We start from the raw sequence: 16,907 nt of genomic DNA, 5'->3' as shown, positions 1-16,907 counted from the left end.
AAATTTTGGCATTCACTATGCGACAGATTGAACATCACTAGAAAACTTACAACATCATATCATCCGCAAATTAATGGCCAATGTGAACGTACCAACCAAACTTTGGAGCAATATCTAAGGATTTTTTGTTCTCAGCAACAAGATAAATGGGCTGAATACTTGGCAACTGCAGAGTTTGCTTATAACAATACCAAAAATGATTCAACTCAGCTTTCTCCCTTCTTTGCCAATTATGGATTTCATCCTTAGTATGATCTTCTACCTAATTTACAAGCCCAATGTCCTACTGTTAACGATTTAGTTAATTCTAGTGCCCAAAATTTCAAATTGTTACAGGACAATATCACCCGGGCACAGTCCCGCCATCAACATTATTATAACTTACACCGACGTCCAGCACAGATTATAAAGTCGGGGATTTGGTATGGTTGTCCACCCGTCACATACGAATTCCAGCTTCAAAAACTAAGTTCAACCAGTTGTACATAGGGCCATTCCCAATAGTTAAAATCTTTAACTCCAACGCCGTTGTACTTCAACTACCAGAAAAGTATCGTATACATCCTTAATTTCATGTTGCCCTGATCAAACCATACACTTCTGTCAGATCTGACCCTGCATCCATCCCGGATTCAGTTGAATCATTGCCTACCGAAGAGGAATATGAGGTCTCTGAAATCCTTGATTCAAGAGTGTTTCGGGGTGTACTTCAATATGTAATCCATTGGGAGGGGTATTCACATGATGAGGATTCTTGGGAGCCTGCCTCGAATATATCTGCGCCTTGTTTGGTGTCACTTTTTCATTGGAGATATCCGGAGAGGCCCTCTTTTTGAAAACCTGGAGGTTTTCCCTGTGTGGGGGACCTGTCATATATGTTGTTTTCTCTTGAAACACTTAGCAGCCTGTCCCTAATTATGGCTGTTATGTATCCTTTATAAGCAGCCTAGTTTGATTATTCCTTGCTTGTTATTGAGGAACCACTTCTGGTTACAATTGAGCCACCTGTGGGCTTAGCTGTAAGCTGTCAGCAGTGTCTTCCTGGAAGCGTGTTAGAATTTTCAGCGTGCATCCTGACACCCCCCCTTCCTACCTGGAGCTTTGCGGTCAAACAGAAGGCAGCAGGACTTTGGAGACATTGCAACTAAATTCACTAACGGATTCCAGTAAGTACTTACTGCGGTATACTAACCATAGAACAATAGACTGTTCTCTGTATGAACTCACTTGCAATACCGCTATTGAATTTGTCATCCTACATCAGCTGTTCTGCTGCAATAAGTATTATTATTGTTGATACTTTGTATCTCCTACGCCACTGTTTTGAGAACTGTTTTGTCATGGCTAGAGAATTGCTTAAATCAATGCAGCCTCATTTCTCTTTGCTGTAAAACATCGATGTAGCAATAGACTTTGCTTCTTATTTTTTCTGTATTATTATTTGAGTCCACAGACAGCATGACTCATAGTATATGATATTTTGTGATCACTCTTTTATCACTATATAAGAATGTATTTGTTAAAGTTCAACTTTACATTCTGATAACGTGGAATATTAATAATCTGCATTTAATGTTATTCCTTAACCAGTATGGGAAGTAATATTAAGAGCAGAAACAAAACAAGCTACTTCCATGAACTTGACTAAATCTGCATATTTGATTCTTTTACTTAAAGGAACATACCTAATTTAAACAGCATCTTTGACAAATGTGTACATAGTCCAATTACCAACTGTGTTCAGTTCAGGGCTGTCAGTGCCTTGCCTTTCTGGAGCTGACTTCATGTTTAACTCCTTTGATGTGGTTAAATACATTGGGCTAGAGTACAAGTGTAGTGCAAAAATATTAGTGCTTTGAGCGCTAACACCACTTTAGTTAAATATATAGTGCTCTTATTATTGTGTTCATATTTTAGTTGACAGTAAAATTATAATATATAATTTGAGTTATCCTAAAGAAAAAGCCTCAGGCATGCTGACATCTAGAGGGCGGCTAGTGCTCTCCTCAAAGACTTCTATGGGGGCGCTAAGCCAAGTACGCTAAAGCCGAAGGTATGCTAAAAAGCATTGATGGGCATCATAAAGAAACCCTCCGTTCGCTCCTACTGGAGCAGTAGCCCCATCTGTTCTACCTCCATTTTCTCCCAGAGTATGTTGAGGCAGAGGTATGAAATGATTCTGCACTTCAGCGACAACAGCCTGTGCCCCCATAGGGAGCATCCCAATTTGACAGGCTGTATACAATCTGCCCCCTGATTACCCACTTTTCTGCCAGGTTTGCAGAGGCTTACACACCTGGAAGGAATATATGCGTTGATGAGGAATCCCTAATGAAGTATAAGGGAAGGCTGGGATTCAAGCAGTATATTCCTTCCAAGCGTTCCAGGCATGGGGTAAAGGTGTATAAACTCTGTGAGAGCGAGACTGGGTATACTCAGGCCTTCCGGGTGTATGAGGGAAAGGATAGCCACCTTGACCCTCCAGGTTGCCCAGAACATATGGGAACCACTGGCTGGGACCTGATATTACCCCTAATGAACAAAGGGTATCACTTGTACTTGGACAATTTTTATACAAGTGTCCTTTTGTTCAAGCTACTGTATTGCTTTGATACAGTAGCTTGCGGTACAATTAAAAAGAACCATGCAGGTTTCCCAGGACAACTTGTACGCACCCGGCTACGAAGGGGGGAGACCTTAGCTCTGCGCCAAGAGGAGTTGTTGGCACTTAAGTACAGAGACAAAAAGGATGTATACCTTCTTACCACCATCCACACAAAGAGGACGGTGGCGGTCTCTGTACGTGGCAGAGCTGAGATCATAAAGAAGCCAGTGTGCATCAAGTCTTATAACCGGCATATGGGTGGGGTTGATCTGGCAGATCAGCTGCTGCAGCCCAACCTAATTATGCGGAAGACAAGGACCTGGTACAAAAAGGTTGCAATTTACCTAATGCAGATTGCAACCCACAACGCTTTTTTGTTGTTAAAAATACTTTTTTTTACAGTTTCAGCTCCAGATCATTTTGTGGATTTTGTACCAAAATGCACCTGCTCCCCGGGCGGTGATGGAAGAGGGCAGAGTTGGGGCTACCCATTTTATTTTTAAATTCCCCCCTTCTGTCGCAAAGCAGAGACCACAAAAAAATGCAGAGTCTGTACCAAGAGGGGGCAGAGAAAAGACACCATATATTACTGTCCTGATTGCCCTGGACAGCCTGGACTCTGCATTGGGGACTGCTTCAAGCGGTACCATACAATGGTCCATTTTTAAAAAATAAATACATTTGCTGTTATTTATTTTTTTTTGTTATGTTTACTGTTAGATGTTTTTTTTTTTTTTTTTTTTTTACTTTTACTCTGCCAGATTTTTACATTTCACTACTCTACAATTGGGGCTGTTTTTTTTTTTTTTACCAAAACCCCTGTCAAACCTATGCAGGGGGACACAGGTGTTCTCAGAGTGCCTTGCAGAATACAATCTGGAGTGTTTTTTTGCAATAACTTACAACAGTCTCTCCTAAATCATAGTAAAAAAGCAATGTGTGTGTAAAAATGAAATGAAATACCACCATACACTTTCTCCAATTTGTTTTGGGCTAAAACGGTTGCTTCAAAGGCATCAAAGCACACCATATACAATACCTTGGGGTCTCAACTTCTGAAATATATGCACATTCATGGCGAGCAAATAAATTGGGGTATGTAAAAAAGCCCCCCAAAAGAAGATAGTCAAAGATGATATGTTATATTTGAAAAAAATCACAAACACATGTCAGAAGTTTGGCATTGTAAACCCCAACCAACCCAACAAACCTATGCAAAGGTGGTATCAATGTATTCAAGAGATCTTGCTGAACAAATATTGGGGTGTTCTTTGTCAGTAACACATAACAGGAACCGAGAATCCATGCCTAAAATACAATTTTTGTGAAAAATAACACAAAAAAATGACTACCCAAAAGTTTGACAAAGACTGATGGTTGAATTAGTGCATGGAAAGTGTTAAAATACCAGTATTTGAAATATCCTAGGGTGTCTACTTTTCAAAAATATATGGTTTGATGGGGGTAAATTACATTGTCCGGCTTTAGAAATTACCTAAATAAGGCCTTTTAGCCCTCTGAGAACTCAACAAACCTATTCATGGGTGGTATCACTGTACTCAGGAGATGTTGTTGAACACATATTGAGTTTTTTGCAGTAACACATAACAGGAACTAAGAATCCATGCCTAAAGTACAATGTGTGTGAAAAATAACACAAAATAATGACTACCTAAAAGTTTGACAAAGACTGGTGGTATAATTACTGCATGGAAAGTGTTAATATACCAGCATTTGAAATACCCTAGGGTGTCTACTTTTCAAAAATATATGGTTTGATGGGGGTACATTTTTATTGGTTATAATCAAAGGCAAGAACAGACAGACAGTTTTTTTTTTATCTGTGGAATTAGAAAAGTGAAAAGAAAAGACCTGTAAATACGCTGGTAAATATTAGATTGTGATTACTATTATTATCATCATCATCAGTTATTTGTAGAGAACTAACAGATTCCAGCCAAATAGGACTGGCACATATTAATTACATGGCCATTTTTCACCAATCCAATAATAAAAAAAGTGTTGCTGGTAAACAATGAAATGTATTGGTCAACAATTAGAACAGCCAATAGCAATAATTGTGATTGTGATTGTGATCAACCTCATAGTGCTCTGCAAGCAATAGTGCAATGATAAAATTATCTAGCACATTAGAGGACACTATTATTGTTTATTTCTGTCACTTTAACAGTTACAAATATGTAGTTTAATGTAGATATCTATTGCTACCATGAACCCTATGTATGAAACCCAGAGGCAGACAAGGTTCCCACCGTATGTGCTGTTGCCCAAGCACTTGCTTGTGCCGCACTGCCCTGTTAATCACCCTGAAGAATCATGGTCATGTGATTTATTTCCATTAAGGTGACGGAGAGAGCAACATTGTGGAAAGAGAGATTCATAGCAGCATTTGCTGCTTAGTACATAGAGCCCTATGAGTAAAGCTGGATTGTTATCTGTCCCTTATTTGGCAGCAAGAAATACTAAATTGTTTTAAACTATCTACTATTTACTATCTTTCAGTCTGTCTCTTCTGTATGTCTATCTTTCCATCAGCTTATATTGTGCATTAGAAGAGAAACAATTGTTCCAGTATTGCGACTGTAAAACATAAATACTTACTGGTAACTTGGAATTCTTTTGTCGATTTGCTGGAGTGAAGACATTTAGAAACAAGCAGTCCTCTGACATGGCGGGCATCTCTAAATCCGAATGGAACATCTCAACTAATCGTATATTTCGTGCTATATTTTGCAAACACCTTGAGATTTTAAATAAAACATTTGTGTCAGAACCCAATAAAAGAAGAGCAACAGCGCATACAAGAGCTGTGCAAGCACAATTATCTCTAGGTTACTCAGGTGCTCCTACGCTGTTCTAGCATATCATCATCACTAGCATTTATTTTCAGAATATTCTATTTGATGGCAAGTTGAAAGTTAGACACAAAATAATTAAATGCATTTACTTAACGTGAATGTCAATTTTCAGGGGCACTTTCATTGATGAAAGTTTACATTGCACCGGATTTGTAGAAATACTTATCTTTTACTTCTCCAAAACCGGTTCACCGTTCCCCCGCATTCTTCTTCCTGCTGTACAAACACAGCAATGATGAAACCGGCTTCCTCCAATCACAGCTGGGCATCACGAGATGAACACTCGGGGGGAAGCCATGATTGGAGAAAGCCGGTTTTGTCATTTCTGACATCAGTACAAAGGAACTGAGGCTGGGATCGGCGATCCGGCTTTGCAGAAGTAAAAGGTATTTCTACAAATCCGGTGCAATGTAAACTTTCATCAATGAAAGTGCCCCTGTTTTTAAAAGTATTTTTAAAAACTGGGCACTCGTTGAAAATTTACATTCACTATAATCAACTTTTTGTGATTCTCATAGTGAATAGGCAACAGCCTGATAGACCTGATGAGTAATCTGGCCCTGCCTAATTGTTTCTGGGGTCAGAGCTATGTTATTCTATTCATGTGTTCTGTAAAAGGGAAACCTTTTATATTAAGTAAAGAAATGTTAAACAGTCTGTTTCATTGTTGCAATAAAAAAATCAGTTGCTTTTACTAAAAGGGATACTAAACCCATTTTTTTTATTTCATGATTCAGAAAGAACATGTAATTTTAAGCAAATTTATAATTTACTCCTATTATCAATTTGTCTTTGTTTTCTTGTTATCTTTATTTGAAAAAGCAGAAATATAAGGTTAGTGGTGAAAAACTACATTTAGCCACTAATCAGCAAGAGCTACCCAGGTGCTGAACCAAAAATGGGCCGGCTCTTAAAGGGACAGTCTAGTCCAAAATAAACTTTCATGATTCAGATAGAGAATGTAATTTAAAACAATTTTCCAATTTACTTTTATCACCAATTTTGCTTTGTTCTCTTGGTATTCTTTGTTGAAAGCTAAACTTAGGAGGTTCATATGCTAATTTCTAAGCCCTTGAAGGCCGCCTCTTATCTCATGGCATTTTGACAGTTTTACACCACTAAAGGGTGTTAGTTCATGTGTGTCATATAGATAACACTGTGCTCACGCACGTGGAGTTCAGGTGAGCCAGTTTTGATTGGCTAAAATGGATGTCTGTCAAAAGAACTGAAATAAGGGGGCAGTTTGCAAAGGGTTAGATACAAGGTAATGGCAGAGGTAAAAAGTGTATTTATATAACTGTGTTGGTTGTGCAAAACTAGGGAATGTGTTATAAAGGGATTATCTATCTTTTTAAACAATACATTTTTTGGTGTAGACTGTCCCTTTAAGCTTACTTTCCTGCTTTTTCAAATAAAGATAGCAAGAAAACAGAAAAAATGATAATAGGAGTAAATTAGAAAGTTGCTTAAAATTGCCTGCTCTGTCTGAATCATGAATGAAAAAAATGGGTTTAGTATCCCTTTAATAAGTCATTGCAATATCTATCATTAAATAGATTTTACCTTTTATATTTTTAAAAAAATACATTTGTGCAGTGTCCATTACTTCCAGTCACAGCCCTACAAGGAGGAGGAGGCCTCTGCAGGGAGGTTTATTTTAGCCTGATGTCATACAACTTCTAGGCTGGTTTACTATAAAGTGAATAAACTAGATATAAGGGAGACAGATTTGCTCATGATAAAAACAGAATAAAACTTAGGTTTTAAAAATTCTCTATTCAAATTACTCTGGGGGCAGATGCTACTCTGAGAAGTGCTACATTTGCTGATATTTTACTTAACCTGTTTCTTTTTATGTTTACTTTGATTTGATATTTCTTTTTTTTACCAAAGGAGCACTGTTTAATACCCCTTAAATCCTTGAAAATGCATTATGTCAATGAAACTGGAAACACTTTTTCTTAGGGACTTACAAGGGTGGATGCCGTGTTGCATCTCGGATGGAGTTCCATGGTTCTGCTCGTTGGGGAGGTGCAAATCTTAATGATCCAACTGGAGCTTTTGCAAAAGGGATTCCAAGAAAAGCATCCACTGCTTGATCTGTCTCTTTCACATGAACCATTTTCCCTCGTAACTGTCCATATTTTGTTGCCAGTAATGGATTTTTTTCTGCTTGCACTGAAAAGAGTATGAATATAAACCTTGGGTATTAAGGGATTTTAAAAAATATAAAATCACTTGAATTCTCCATAATTTCTGATGCATCTGTTATAAAGATAAACTTTAATGATGTAAGCTAGACGTGCAATTGGCATTGGATAAATAAAAAAATAAAAACACATTTTTTATTATTCATTGCATTCATCAGAGCAGGTGCTTTAGTCGTTTGCGCATTTGTTAAATTTTTTCTCTACAGGTGGAAAGGTCTTCACATTAGGCTATGAGGCCTATCTATCAAGCTCCGAAAGGAGTTTGATGGCCCGTGTTTCTGGCGAGTCTTCAGACTCGCCAGAAACAGCAGTTATAAAGCAGCGGTCACAAAGACCGCTGCTCCATAACCCTGTCCGCCTGCTATGAGCAGGCGGACATGAACCGCCGGAATTCAACCCGATCGAGTACGATCGGGTTGATTGACACCCCCCTGCTGGCGGCCGATTGGCCGCGAGTCTGCAGGAGGTGGCGTTGCACAAGCAGCTCTTGTGAGCTGCTGGTGCAATGCTAAATACGGAGCGCGTATTACTCTCTGCATTCAGCGAGGTCTTGCGGACCTGATCCGCAGTGCCGGATCAGGTCTGCAAGACCTTTCTTAAATAGGGGCCTATGTCCTTGTCATTAATTCATTCCTATGTTAGACAATGAATATGTAAGCTTCAGTTTTGTATGTGGCCAATCTGATGGTTCAGAAACAATATAAAAGTTCCTGCCAGTCAGTTTTTTTGCCAGCGTCTTGCTATTGCTTGGTTGCATCTTGCCAGAGTGTTGCCAGCAAGAGATAACAGAGAAGTGGGGGAGAAGAAGAAATGAGACACAGGATAGAAAGAGAGAGTATTATTTTGTGCTGCACTAAATATGTGTAGTTTAGAGGAGAGAAGGGAAAGAGGTGACATATTAGTACAATAAAAGTGGAACCTGAAAGCATTTTCCACAAAAAAACAGATTTTAGTTTTTTTACAGAAGGGGTGGTGGATTCATGGGGGCCGATTTATCATCTGTCGGACGGACATGATATGCTGTAGCGATTATGACCGCCCGACAGCGCTGAATGCCGATAGCATAAGCTGTCGGCATTTATCATTGCACAAGCATTTCTGCTTGTGCAGTGCCGCCCCCTGCAGATTTGCGGCTAATCGGCCGCTAGCAGGGGGTGTCAATCAACACGATCGTATAGGATCAAGCGGATTGATGTCCGCAGCCTCAGAGGCAGCGGACCAGTTAGAGAGCAGTGGTCTTAAGACTGTTGCTTCATAACTGCTGTTTCTGGCAAGCCTGAAGGCTCGTGCGGAAACACGGGCATCAGGGGCCATTCGGCCCCTGATAAATCAGCCCCATGGGGTTCAATTTATTAAACCCCTGGCAGACATGATTCGCTTTATCAAATCATGTACATCTTGCATCACTAAATGCCGACAGCATACGCTTTCAGCATTTAACATTGCACAAGCATTTCCCCCCTTGCACATTCGCGGCCAATCGGCCGCTAGCAGGGGGTGTCAATCATCCAGATCGTATCGGACCGGGATGATTGCGATCCGCCACCTAAAAGGTTGCATAATTAATCTACCCCATGGGATAAACTTCCAATATAGGACTAGATTACAAGTGAGGCGCAAATTTTTCCGTATTCCCTCATAGAAGTCTAATATAGAAAAAAGTGGGAAAAAATATCACCCCACTCTCGTACAAACACAATCCCATATTCTCATTTGTGCTGCACCAACATGAAAATATGAATATTTCATATTCTAATGTTCTTTACATAACAGAATATGTTCTATTTATTCATAAATACATATTTCTACATATATCTGATGGTATTTTGTACATCATCAACAAATGATCTTTGAAAGGATAGGAAACTCAAAATCTTGTAAATGCGCATTGTAAGCTTGAATATTTCCCTGTCTCCATATGAAACTTTTGTTTTGAGCGCAACCATTGTTATTGGGATGGACAGAAATTTACATAAATATACATTTAATATGTGATATCTTATACAGCCAAATAGATCTGCAAGATCTGCAAGAAAACAGAAATCGTGACCTTAAAGGGACAGTCCACTCAAGAATTATTATTGTTTAAAAAGATAAATAATCCCTTTATTACAGATTCCCCAGTTTTGCATAACCAACACGGTTATATTAATATACTTTTTACTTCTGTGATTTCATTGTATCTAAGCCTCTACAGACTCCCCCCTGTCTTCAGTTATTTTGACAGACTTGAATTTTAGCCAATCAGTGCTGACTTATAAATAACTCCACTGGAGAGAGCACAGACTTATCTATATAACACACATGAACTAGAGCTGTCTAGCTGTAAAAAAATGTCAAAATAGACTGAGATAATTAAAGGCATACAAAGGGCTTAGAAATTTGCATATGGTTACCTTAGTTTAGCGTTTAACAAATGTATACCAAGAGAACAAAGCAAATTTGATGCTAAAAGTAAATTGGAAAATTGCATGCCCTACCTGAATCATGAAAGTTTAATTTTGACTAGACTGTCCCTTTAAACAACAGGCTAGTGGTGCATGAGTGACCTGAATGTGTACTTGTGACCATCCATTATCTAAGTGCCCACACTGTGGCTAGCAAAATCACAGAATGTTTTATAATACAAAAGTGCCAATCTCTATATTCAAAAAGCTGTAGTTTAAATATTTATTCTGCAAATTTAATTTATACACACTCTCAGCTAGCTAAATGGACCTTATTATGTGTCCAAGTAGTTTGACTGTCTCCAGTCAAAGTTCCAACTCTGCAGCCGTCTAATGTAGCAGGTCTCATTGTGCCAAAAACTACCAATGTCTATATTAAAAAAACAAATAGCTGTAATATTTCTTCTAGTACTAACATTTCTAAATGGCTTGGCAACCATACAGTTATTTCAGAGTACACAGAATAAAGCTGCTATAGAAACTGCAAGGTAAGCAGCCACCTCAAAGAAATCCAGCCCTTCCCTATTGTCAAGATGTGCAGCGCACCCACAAAAAACGTGCTGCTACTGTTTATTGAAGAGGCATTATATACTGGAATTTTCTTTGCATAAATGTTTTGTAGATGATTCATTTATATAGCCCATACTGTTTTGTTTTTTTAAAAATGGATACTTTTGCTTATTTTTAAATAACATTGCTCTGATTTTCAGACTCCTAACCAAGCCCCAAAGTTTTAGGAAAATACCGATGTATACCTACTCCAGCTTGCTCCTCTTTGTGTAAAGGGTCTTTTCATATGCAAAAGAAGGGGGGGGGGAGGGTCTGATATTTCCCCTTGCAGTGGGTGTTTCAGTAACCTTTTAAACAGAGCTAAACTGGAAGATTCTACGTAAGTTTTTAAATGGTTTTATACTGGATTTTTAGATAAGTATTTGTGCATATTATTCTTTATAGTAGTGTCTATTACATGCAGTTATATAATAATTGGTGTATACTGTCCCTTTAATCCCAAGAGGCACGTAGGTACTTAATAATAGTAAAGGTCCAAGTATCATCTGATCACTAAAATGTACATTTTTTATCAGTAGAAGCAAGGGCTAATTTTTGGTCCTTGGGGTATATTTATGTAAGTGTGAGCAGACATTATTCGATGTAGAGTATCATGTTTGCTGCACATCGATAAATGCCGACAGCATAGGCTGTCGGCATTTATCATTGCACCAGCAGAGTGCAGGGGGTGTCAATCAGCCCCGATCGTATTCGATTGGGTTGATTTCTGTTTGCGGCCTCAGAGCAGACGGACGAGTTATGGAGCAGTGGTTTTTAGACTGCTGCTTCATAATTTCTGTTACAGGCGAGCCTGAAGGCTCAACGGAAACAAGGGGCATCAAGCTCTATATGGAGCTTGATAAATTGACCCCCTTATCTAGAGTTGAACAAGGGTGTTGCACAAACACCCCTTTTGGATGGGGTTGAACAAACAGTAAAATAAAGCAATGAGTATAAAAACAAAGAGGTCTAGCAAAACAGCACAGTTTATATTTCACTGAAATTTTCTTACTCTTTAAACAGAACCTAACAAACAGTACAGATCAGTTAGCTGCTTTCACCAATTAATCAGGAATCCCTCCAATTAGATAAATCCTTCAAATGTCTTTATTATTTCACAGAGACTATTTACTATATTTTCATGAAACTAAGCTAGTACGTGTCTGGTTTTCCATGAATTCACATAGGCACACCTCTTTTTCAGACAAGGGAATCTTTCCATAGGGATCAGTAATACAGGGAGCAAAACAATCGGCTAGATTACAAGTTGTGAAAAAGCAGCGTTATCAGGTCCTAATGCTGCTTTTTTATGCCCGCTGGTATTACGAGTCTTGCAGGATTAGGGGCACCGCACACTTCTTTGGCCTTACAGCAAAACGACTTACGTAAACTTCGTAAACCCTTTTTTCTATGGGACTTCCATAGCGCTGGTATTATGAATCTGTCCTGGGAGGCTAAAAAGTGAGCGGTACACCCTCTACCTCCAAGATCCCTAACGCATTCTAAAGTCAGTAGTTATGAGTTTTACACTACAACGCCGTAGCATAAAACTCATAACTAAAGTGCTAAAAAGTACACTAACACCCATAAACTACCTATTAACCCCTAAACCGAGGCCCTCCCATATCACAAACACTATAATAACATTTTTAACCCCTAATCTGCAGCCCCGGACATCGCCGCCACTATAATAAACTTATTAACCCTTAAATCCAGGCACTCCTGCCTTGCAAACACTAGTTAAATATTATTAACCCCTAATCTGCTGTCCCTAACATCGCTACCACCTACATTATACTTATTAACCCATAATCTGCCGTCCCAAATGTCGCCACCACTATATTAAATGTATTAACCCCTAGTCTAACCCTAACCCTAACACCCCCTAACTTAAATATAATTTTAATAAATCTAAAGAAAATTCCTATCATTAACTAAATTATTCCTATTTAAAACGAAATACTTACCTATAAAATAAACCCTAAGCTAGCTACAATATAACTAATAGTTACATTGTAGCTAGCTTAGGGTTTATTTTTATTTTACAGGCAAGTTTGTATTTATTTTAACTAGAATAGTTATTAAATATTTATTAACTACCTAGCTAAAATAAAGACAAATTTACCTGTAAAATAAAACCTAACCTAAGTTACAATAACACCAACACTACATTACTATTAAATAAATTAAATTAAATTAGCTAAATTACAAAAAAAACACTAAATTACAGAAAATAAAAAACTAATTACAGATCTTTAAACTAATTACACCTAATCTAATAGCCCTATCAAAATAAAAAAAGCCCCCCCAAAATAAAAAAACCCCTAGACTAAACTAAACTATCAATAGCCCTTAAAAGGGCCTTTTGCAGGGCATTGCCCCAAAGAAATCAGCTCTTTTACCTGTAAAAAAAAAAATACAAACACCCCCTCAACAGTAAAACCCACCACCCACACAAACAACCCCCCAAATAAAATACTAACAAAAAAAAATAAGCTCCCCATTGCCCTGAAAAGGGCATTTGGATGGGCATTGCCCTTAAAAGGGAAGTTAGCACTATTGCAGCTCAAGCTATAACCTAAAAAATAAACCCACCCAATACACCCTTAAAAATACCTAACACTAACCCCCTGAAGATCGACTTACTGTTCTGAAGACCGGACATCCATCCTCAAGGAAGCGGCAGAAGTCTTCATACAACCGGGCCGAATTCCTCAATGAAGCCGGGAGAAGTCTTCATCCAAGCCGGGCGAAGTGGTCCTCCAGACGGGCAGAAGTCTTCATCCAGACGGCATCTTCTATCTTCATCCATCCGATGCAGAGCGGGTCCATCTTCAAGACATCCGACGCGGAGCATCCTCTTCATCCGGAGTCTTCTTACTGAATGAAGGTTCCATTAAATGACGTCATCCAAGATGATTGGAACAGCCAATAGAATGCGAGCTCAATCCTATTGGTGGATTAGATCAGCCAATAGGATTGAACTTCAATCCTATTGGCTGATTGCATCAGCCAATATGATTTTTTCTACCTTATTTCCGATTGGCTGATAGAATTCTATCAGCCAATCAGAATCTAAGGGATGCCATCTTGGATGATTTCATTTAGAGGAACCTTCATTCAGTAAGAAGACTCCAGATGAAGAGGATGCTCCTCGTCGGATGTCTTGAAGATGGACCCGCTCTGCGTCGGATGGATGAAGATAGAAGATGCCGTCTGGATGAAGACTTCTGCCTGTCTGGAGGACTACTTCACCCAGCTTGGATGAAGACTTCTCCCAGCTTTGTTGAGGACTTCGGCCCAGTTGAATGAAGACTTCTGCCGCTTCCTTGAGGATGGATGTCCGGTCTTCAGAACAGTAAGTCGATCTTCAGGGGGTTAGTGTTAGTTTTTTTTAAGGGTGTATTGGGTGGGTTTATTTTTTAGGTTAGGGCTTTGGGCTGCAATAGAGCTAAATGCCCTTTTAAGGGCAATGCCCATCCAAATGCCATTTTCAGGGCAATGGGGAGCTTAGGTTTTTTTAGTTAGTATTTTATTTGGGGGGTTGTTTGTGTGGGTGGTGGATTTTAGTGTTGGGGGGGTGTTTGTATTTATTTTACAGGTAAAAGAGCTGATTTCTTTTGGGCAATGCCCCGCAAAAGGCCCTTTTAAGGGCTATTGATAGTTTAGTTTAGGCTAGGGTTTTTTTTTATTTTGGGGGGCTTTTTTTATTTTGATAGGGCTATTAGATTAGGTGTAATTAGTTTAAAGATCTGTAATTAGTTTTTTATTTTCTGTAATTTAGTGTTTTTTTGTAATTTAGCTAATTTAATTTAATTTATTTAATTCTATTCAATTTAGTTAATTTATTTAATAGTAGTGTAGTGTTAGGTGTTATTGTAACTTAGGTTAGGTTTTATTTTACAAGTAAATTTGTCTTTATTTTAGCTAGGTAGTTATTAAATAGTTAATAACTATTTAATAACTATTCTACCTAGTTAAAATAAATACAAACTTGCCTGTAGAATAAAAATAAACCCTAAGCTAGCTACTATGTAACTATTAGTTATATTGTAGCTAGCTTAGGGTTTATTTTATAGGTAAGCATTTCATTTTATGTAGGAATAATTTAGGTAATTATAGTAATTTTATTTAGATTTATTTAAATTATATTTAAATTAGGGGGTGTTAGGGTTAGGGTTAGACTTAGATTTAGGGGTTAATACATTTAACCCCTTAATGACCACAGCACTTTTCCATTTTCTGTCCGTTTGGGACCAAGGCTATTTTTACATTTTTGCGGTGTTTGTGTTTAGCTGTAATTTTCTTCTTACTCATTTACTGTAACCACACATATTATATACCGTTTTTCTCGCCATTAAATGGAATTTCTAAAGATACCATTATTTTCATAATATCTTATAATTTACTATAAAAAAAATGATAAAATATGAGGAAAAATGGAAAAAAACACACTTTTTCTAACTTTGACCCCCAAAATCTGTTACATATCTAAAACCATCAAAAAACACCCATGCTAAATAGTTTCTAAATTTTGTCCTGAGTTTAGAAATACCCAATGTTTACATGTTCTTTGCTTTTTTTGCAAGTTATAGGGCCATAAATACAAGTAGCACTTTGCTATTTCCAAACCATTTTTTTCCAAAATTAGCGCTAGTTACATTAGAACACTGATATCTTTCAGGAATCCCTGAATATCCCTTGACATGTATATATATTTTTTTAGTAGACATCCCAAAGTATTGATCTAGGCCAATTTTGGTATATTTCATACCACCATTTCACCGCCAAATGCGATCAAATACAAAAAATCATTCACTTTTTCACAAATTTTTTCACAAACTTTCGATTTCTCACTGAAATTATTTACAAACAACTTGTGCAATTATGGCATAAATGGTTGTAAATTCTTCTCTGGGATCCCCTTTGTTCAGAAATAGCAGACATATATGGCTTTGGCGTTGCTTTTTGGTAATTAGAAGGCCGCTAAATGCCACTGCGCACCACAAGTGTATCATGCCCAGCAGTTAAGGGGTTAATTAGGGAGCTTTTAGGGAGCTTGTAGGGTTAATTTTAGCTTTAGTGTAGTGTAGTAGACAACCCCAAGTATTGATCTAAGCACATTTTGGTATATTTCATGCCACCATTTCACCGCCAAATGCGATCAAATTAAAAAAAACGTAAAATTTTTCACAATTTTAGGTTTCTCACTGAAATCATTTACAAACAGCTTGTGCAATTATGGCACAAATGGTTGTAAATGCTTGTCTGGGATCCCCTTTGTTCAGAAATAGCAGACATATATGACTTTGGCGTTGCTTTCTGGTAATTAGAAGGCCACTAAATCCTGTTGCGCCTCACACGTGTATTATGGCTAGCAGTGAAAGGGTTAATTAGGGAGTTTGTAGTGAGCTTGCAGGGTTAATTTTAGCTTTAGTGTAGAGATCAGCCACCCATCTGACACATCCCACCCCCTGATCCCTCCCAAACAGCTCCCTTCCCTCCCCCACCCCACAATTGTCCCCGCCATCTTAAGTACTGGCAGAAAGTCTGCCAGTACTAAAATAAAAGGGTTTTAAAAAAAAATGAAATTTTTTTTTTAGCATATTTACATATGCTACTGTGTAGGATCCGTCCCTTAGCCCCCAACCTCCCTGATCCCCCCCAAAACCGCTCTCTAATCCTCCCCTCTGCCTTATTGGGGGCCATCTTGGGTACTGGCAGCTGTCTGCCAGTACCCAGTTTACAATAAAAAGTGCTTTTTTTTTGTTTTTTGTTTTTTTTTTCTGTAGTGTAGCTTCCCCACCCCCCACAGACAAACCCCCACCACCTTGCTGATTGTTTTATTTTGCCATTTTTTTAATATTTTTTATTTCCACATTTTCTGCAGTGTAGCGGTTCCCACCCGCTCCCTCCCCGTGCACTCGCCCGCCCCCACCCTCCCGTGCACGCGCGCGCCCGTGCGCGCCCACAGCCACCCCCGCCCACGATCCCGCCCCCCTTCACATCAACAGGGCGATCGATGGCCGCCACCCGCCTCCCGGTCCGGCTCCCACCCACCAACGCAGGGAGCCACCGATCTCCGGTGCAGAGAGGGCCACAGAGTGGCTCTCTCTGCACCGGATGACTTAAAAAGGTTATTGCAGGATGCCTCCATATCGAGGCATCACTGCAATAACCGGAAAGCATCTGGAAGCGAGCAGGATCGCTTCCAGCT

The 16,907-nt window shown here is 38.7% G+C and overlaps 1 protein-coding gene across 1 annotated transcript in view; it reads right to left on the bottom strand.

Annotated features, from left to right (window-relative positions):
• LOC128648613 (pyrethroid hydrolase Ces2e) overlaps positions 1-16,907 on the bottom strand; it is a 237,738-nt gene that overhangs the window by 171,002 nt on the left and 49,829 nt on the right. Inside the window, exons 2-3 of the mRNA XM_053701386.1 lie at positions 7,458-7,662; positions 5,228-5,366 (exon numbers count right to left, since the gene is read on the bottom strand). Coding sequence (XP_053557361.1) covers positions 5,228-5,366; positions 7,458-7,662 — 344 coding nt within the window. The remainder of the gene's footprint in view (positions 1-5,227; positions 5,367-7,457; positions 7,663-16,907) is intronic.

The sequence above is a fragment of the Bombina bombina genome, chromosome 1, assembly GCF_027579735.1.
Source record: "Bombina bombina isolate aBomBom1 chromosome 1, aBomBom1.pri, whole genome shotgun sequence".
NCBI lineage: Eukaryota > Metazoa > Chordata > Amphibia > Anura > Bombinatoridae > Bombina > Bombina bombina.
This window is presented reverse-complemented; position numbering and strand designations above follow the sequence as displayed.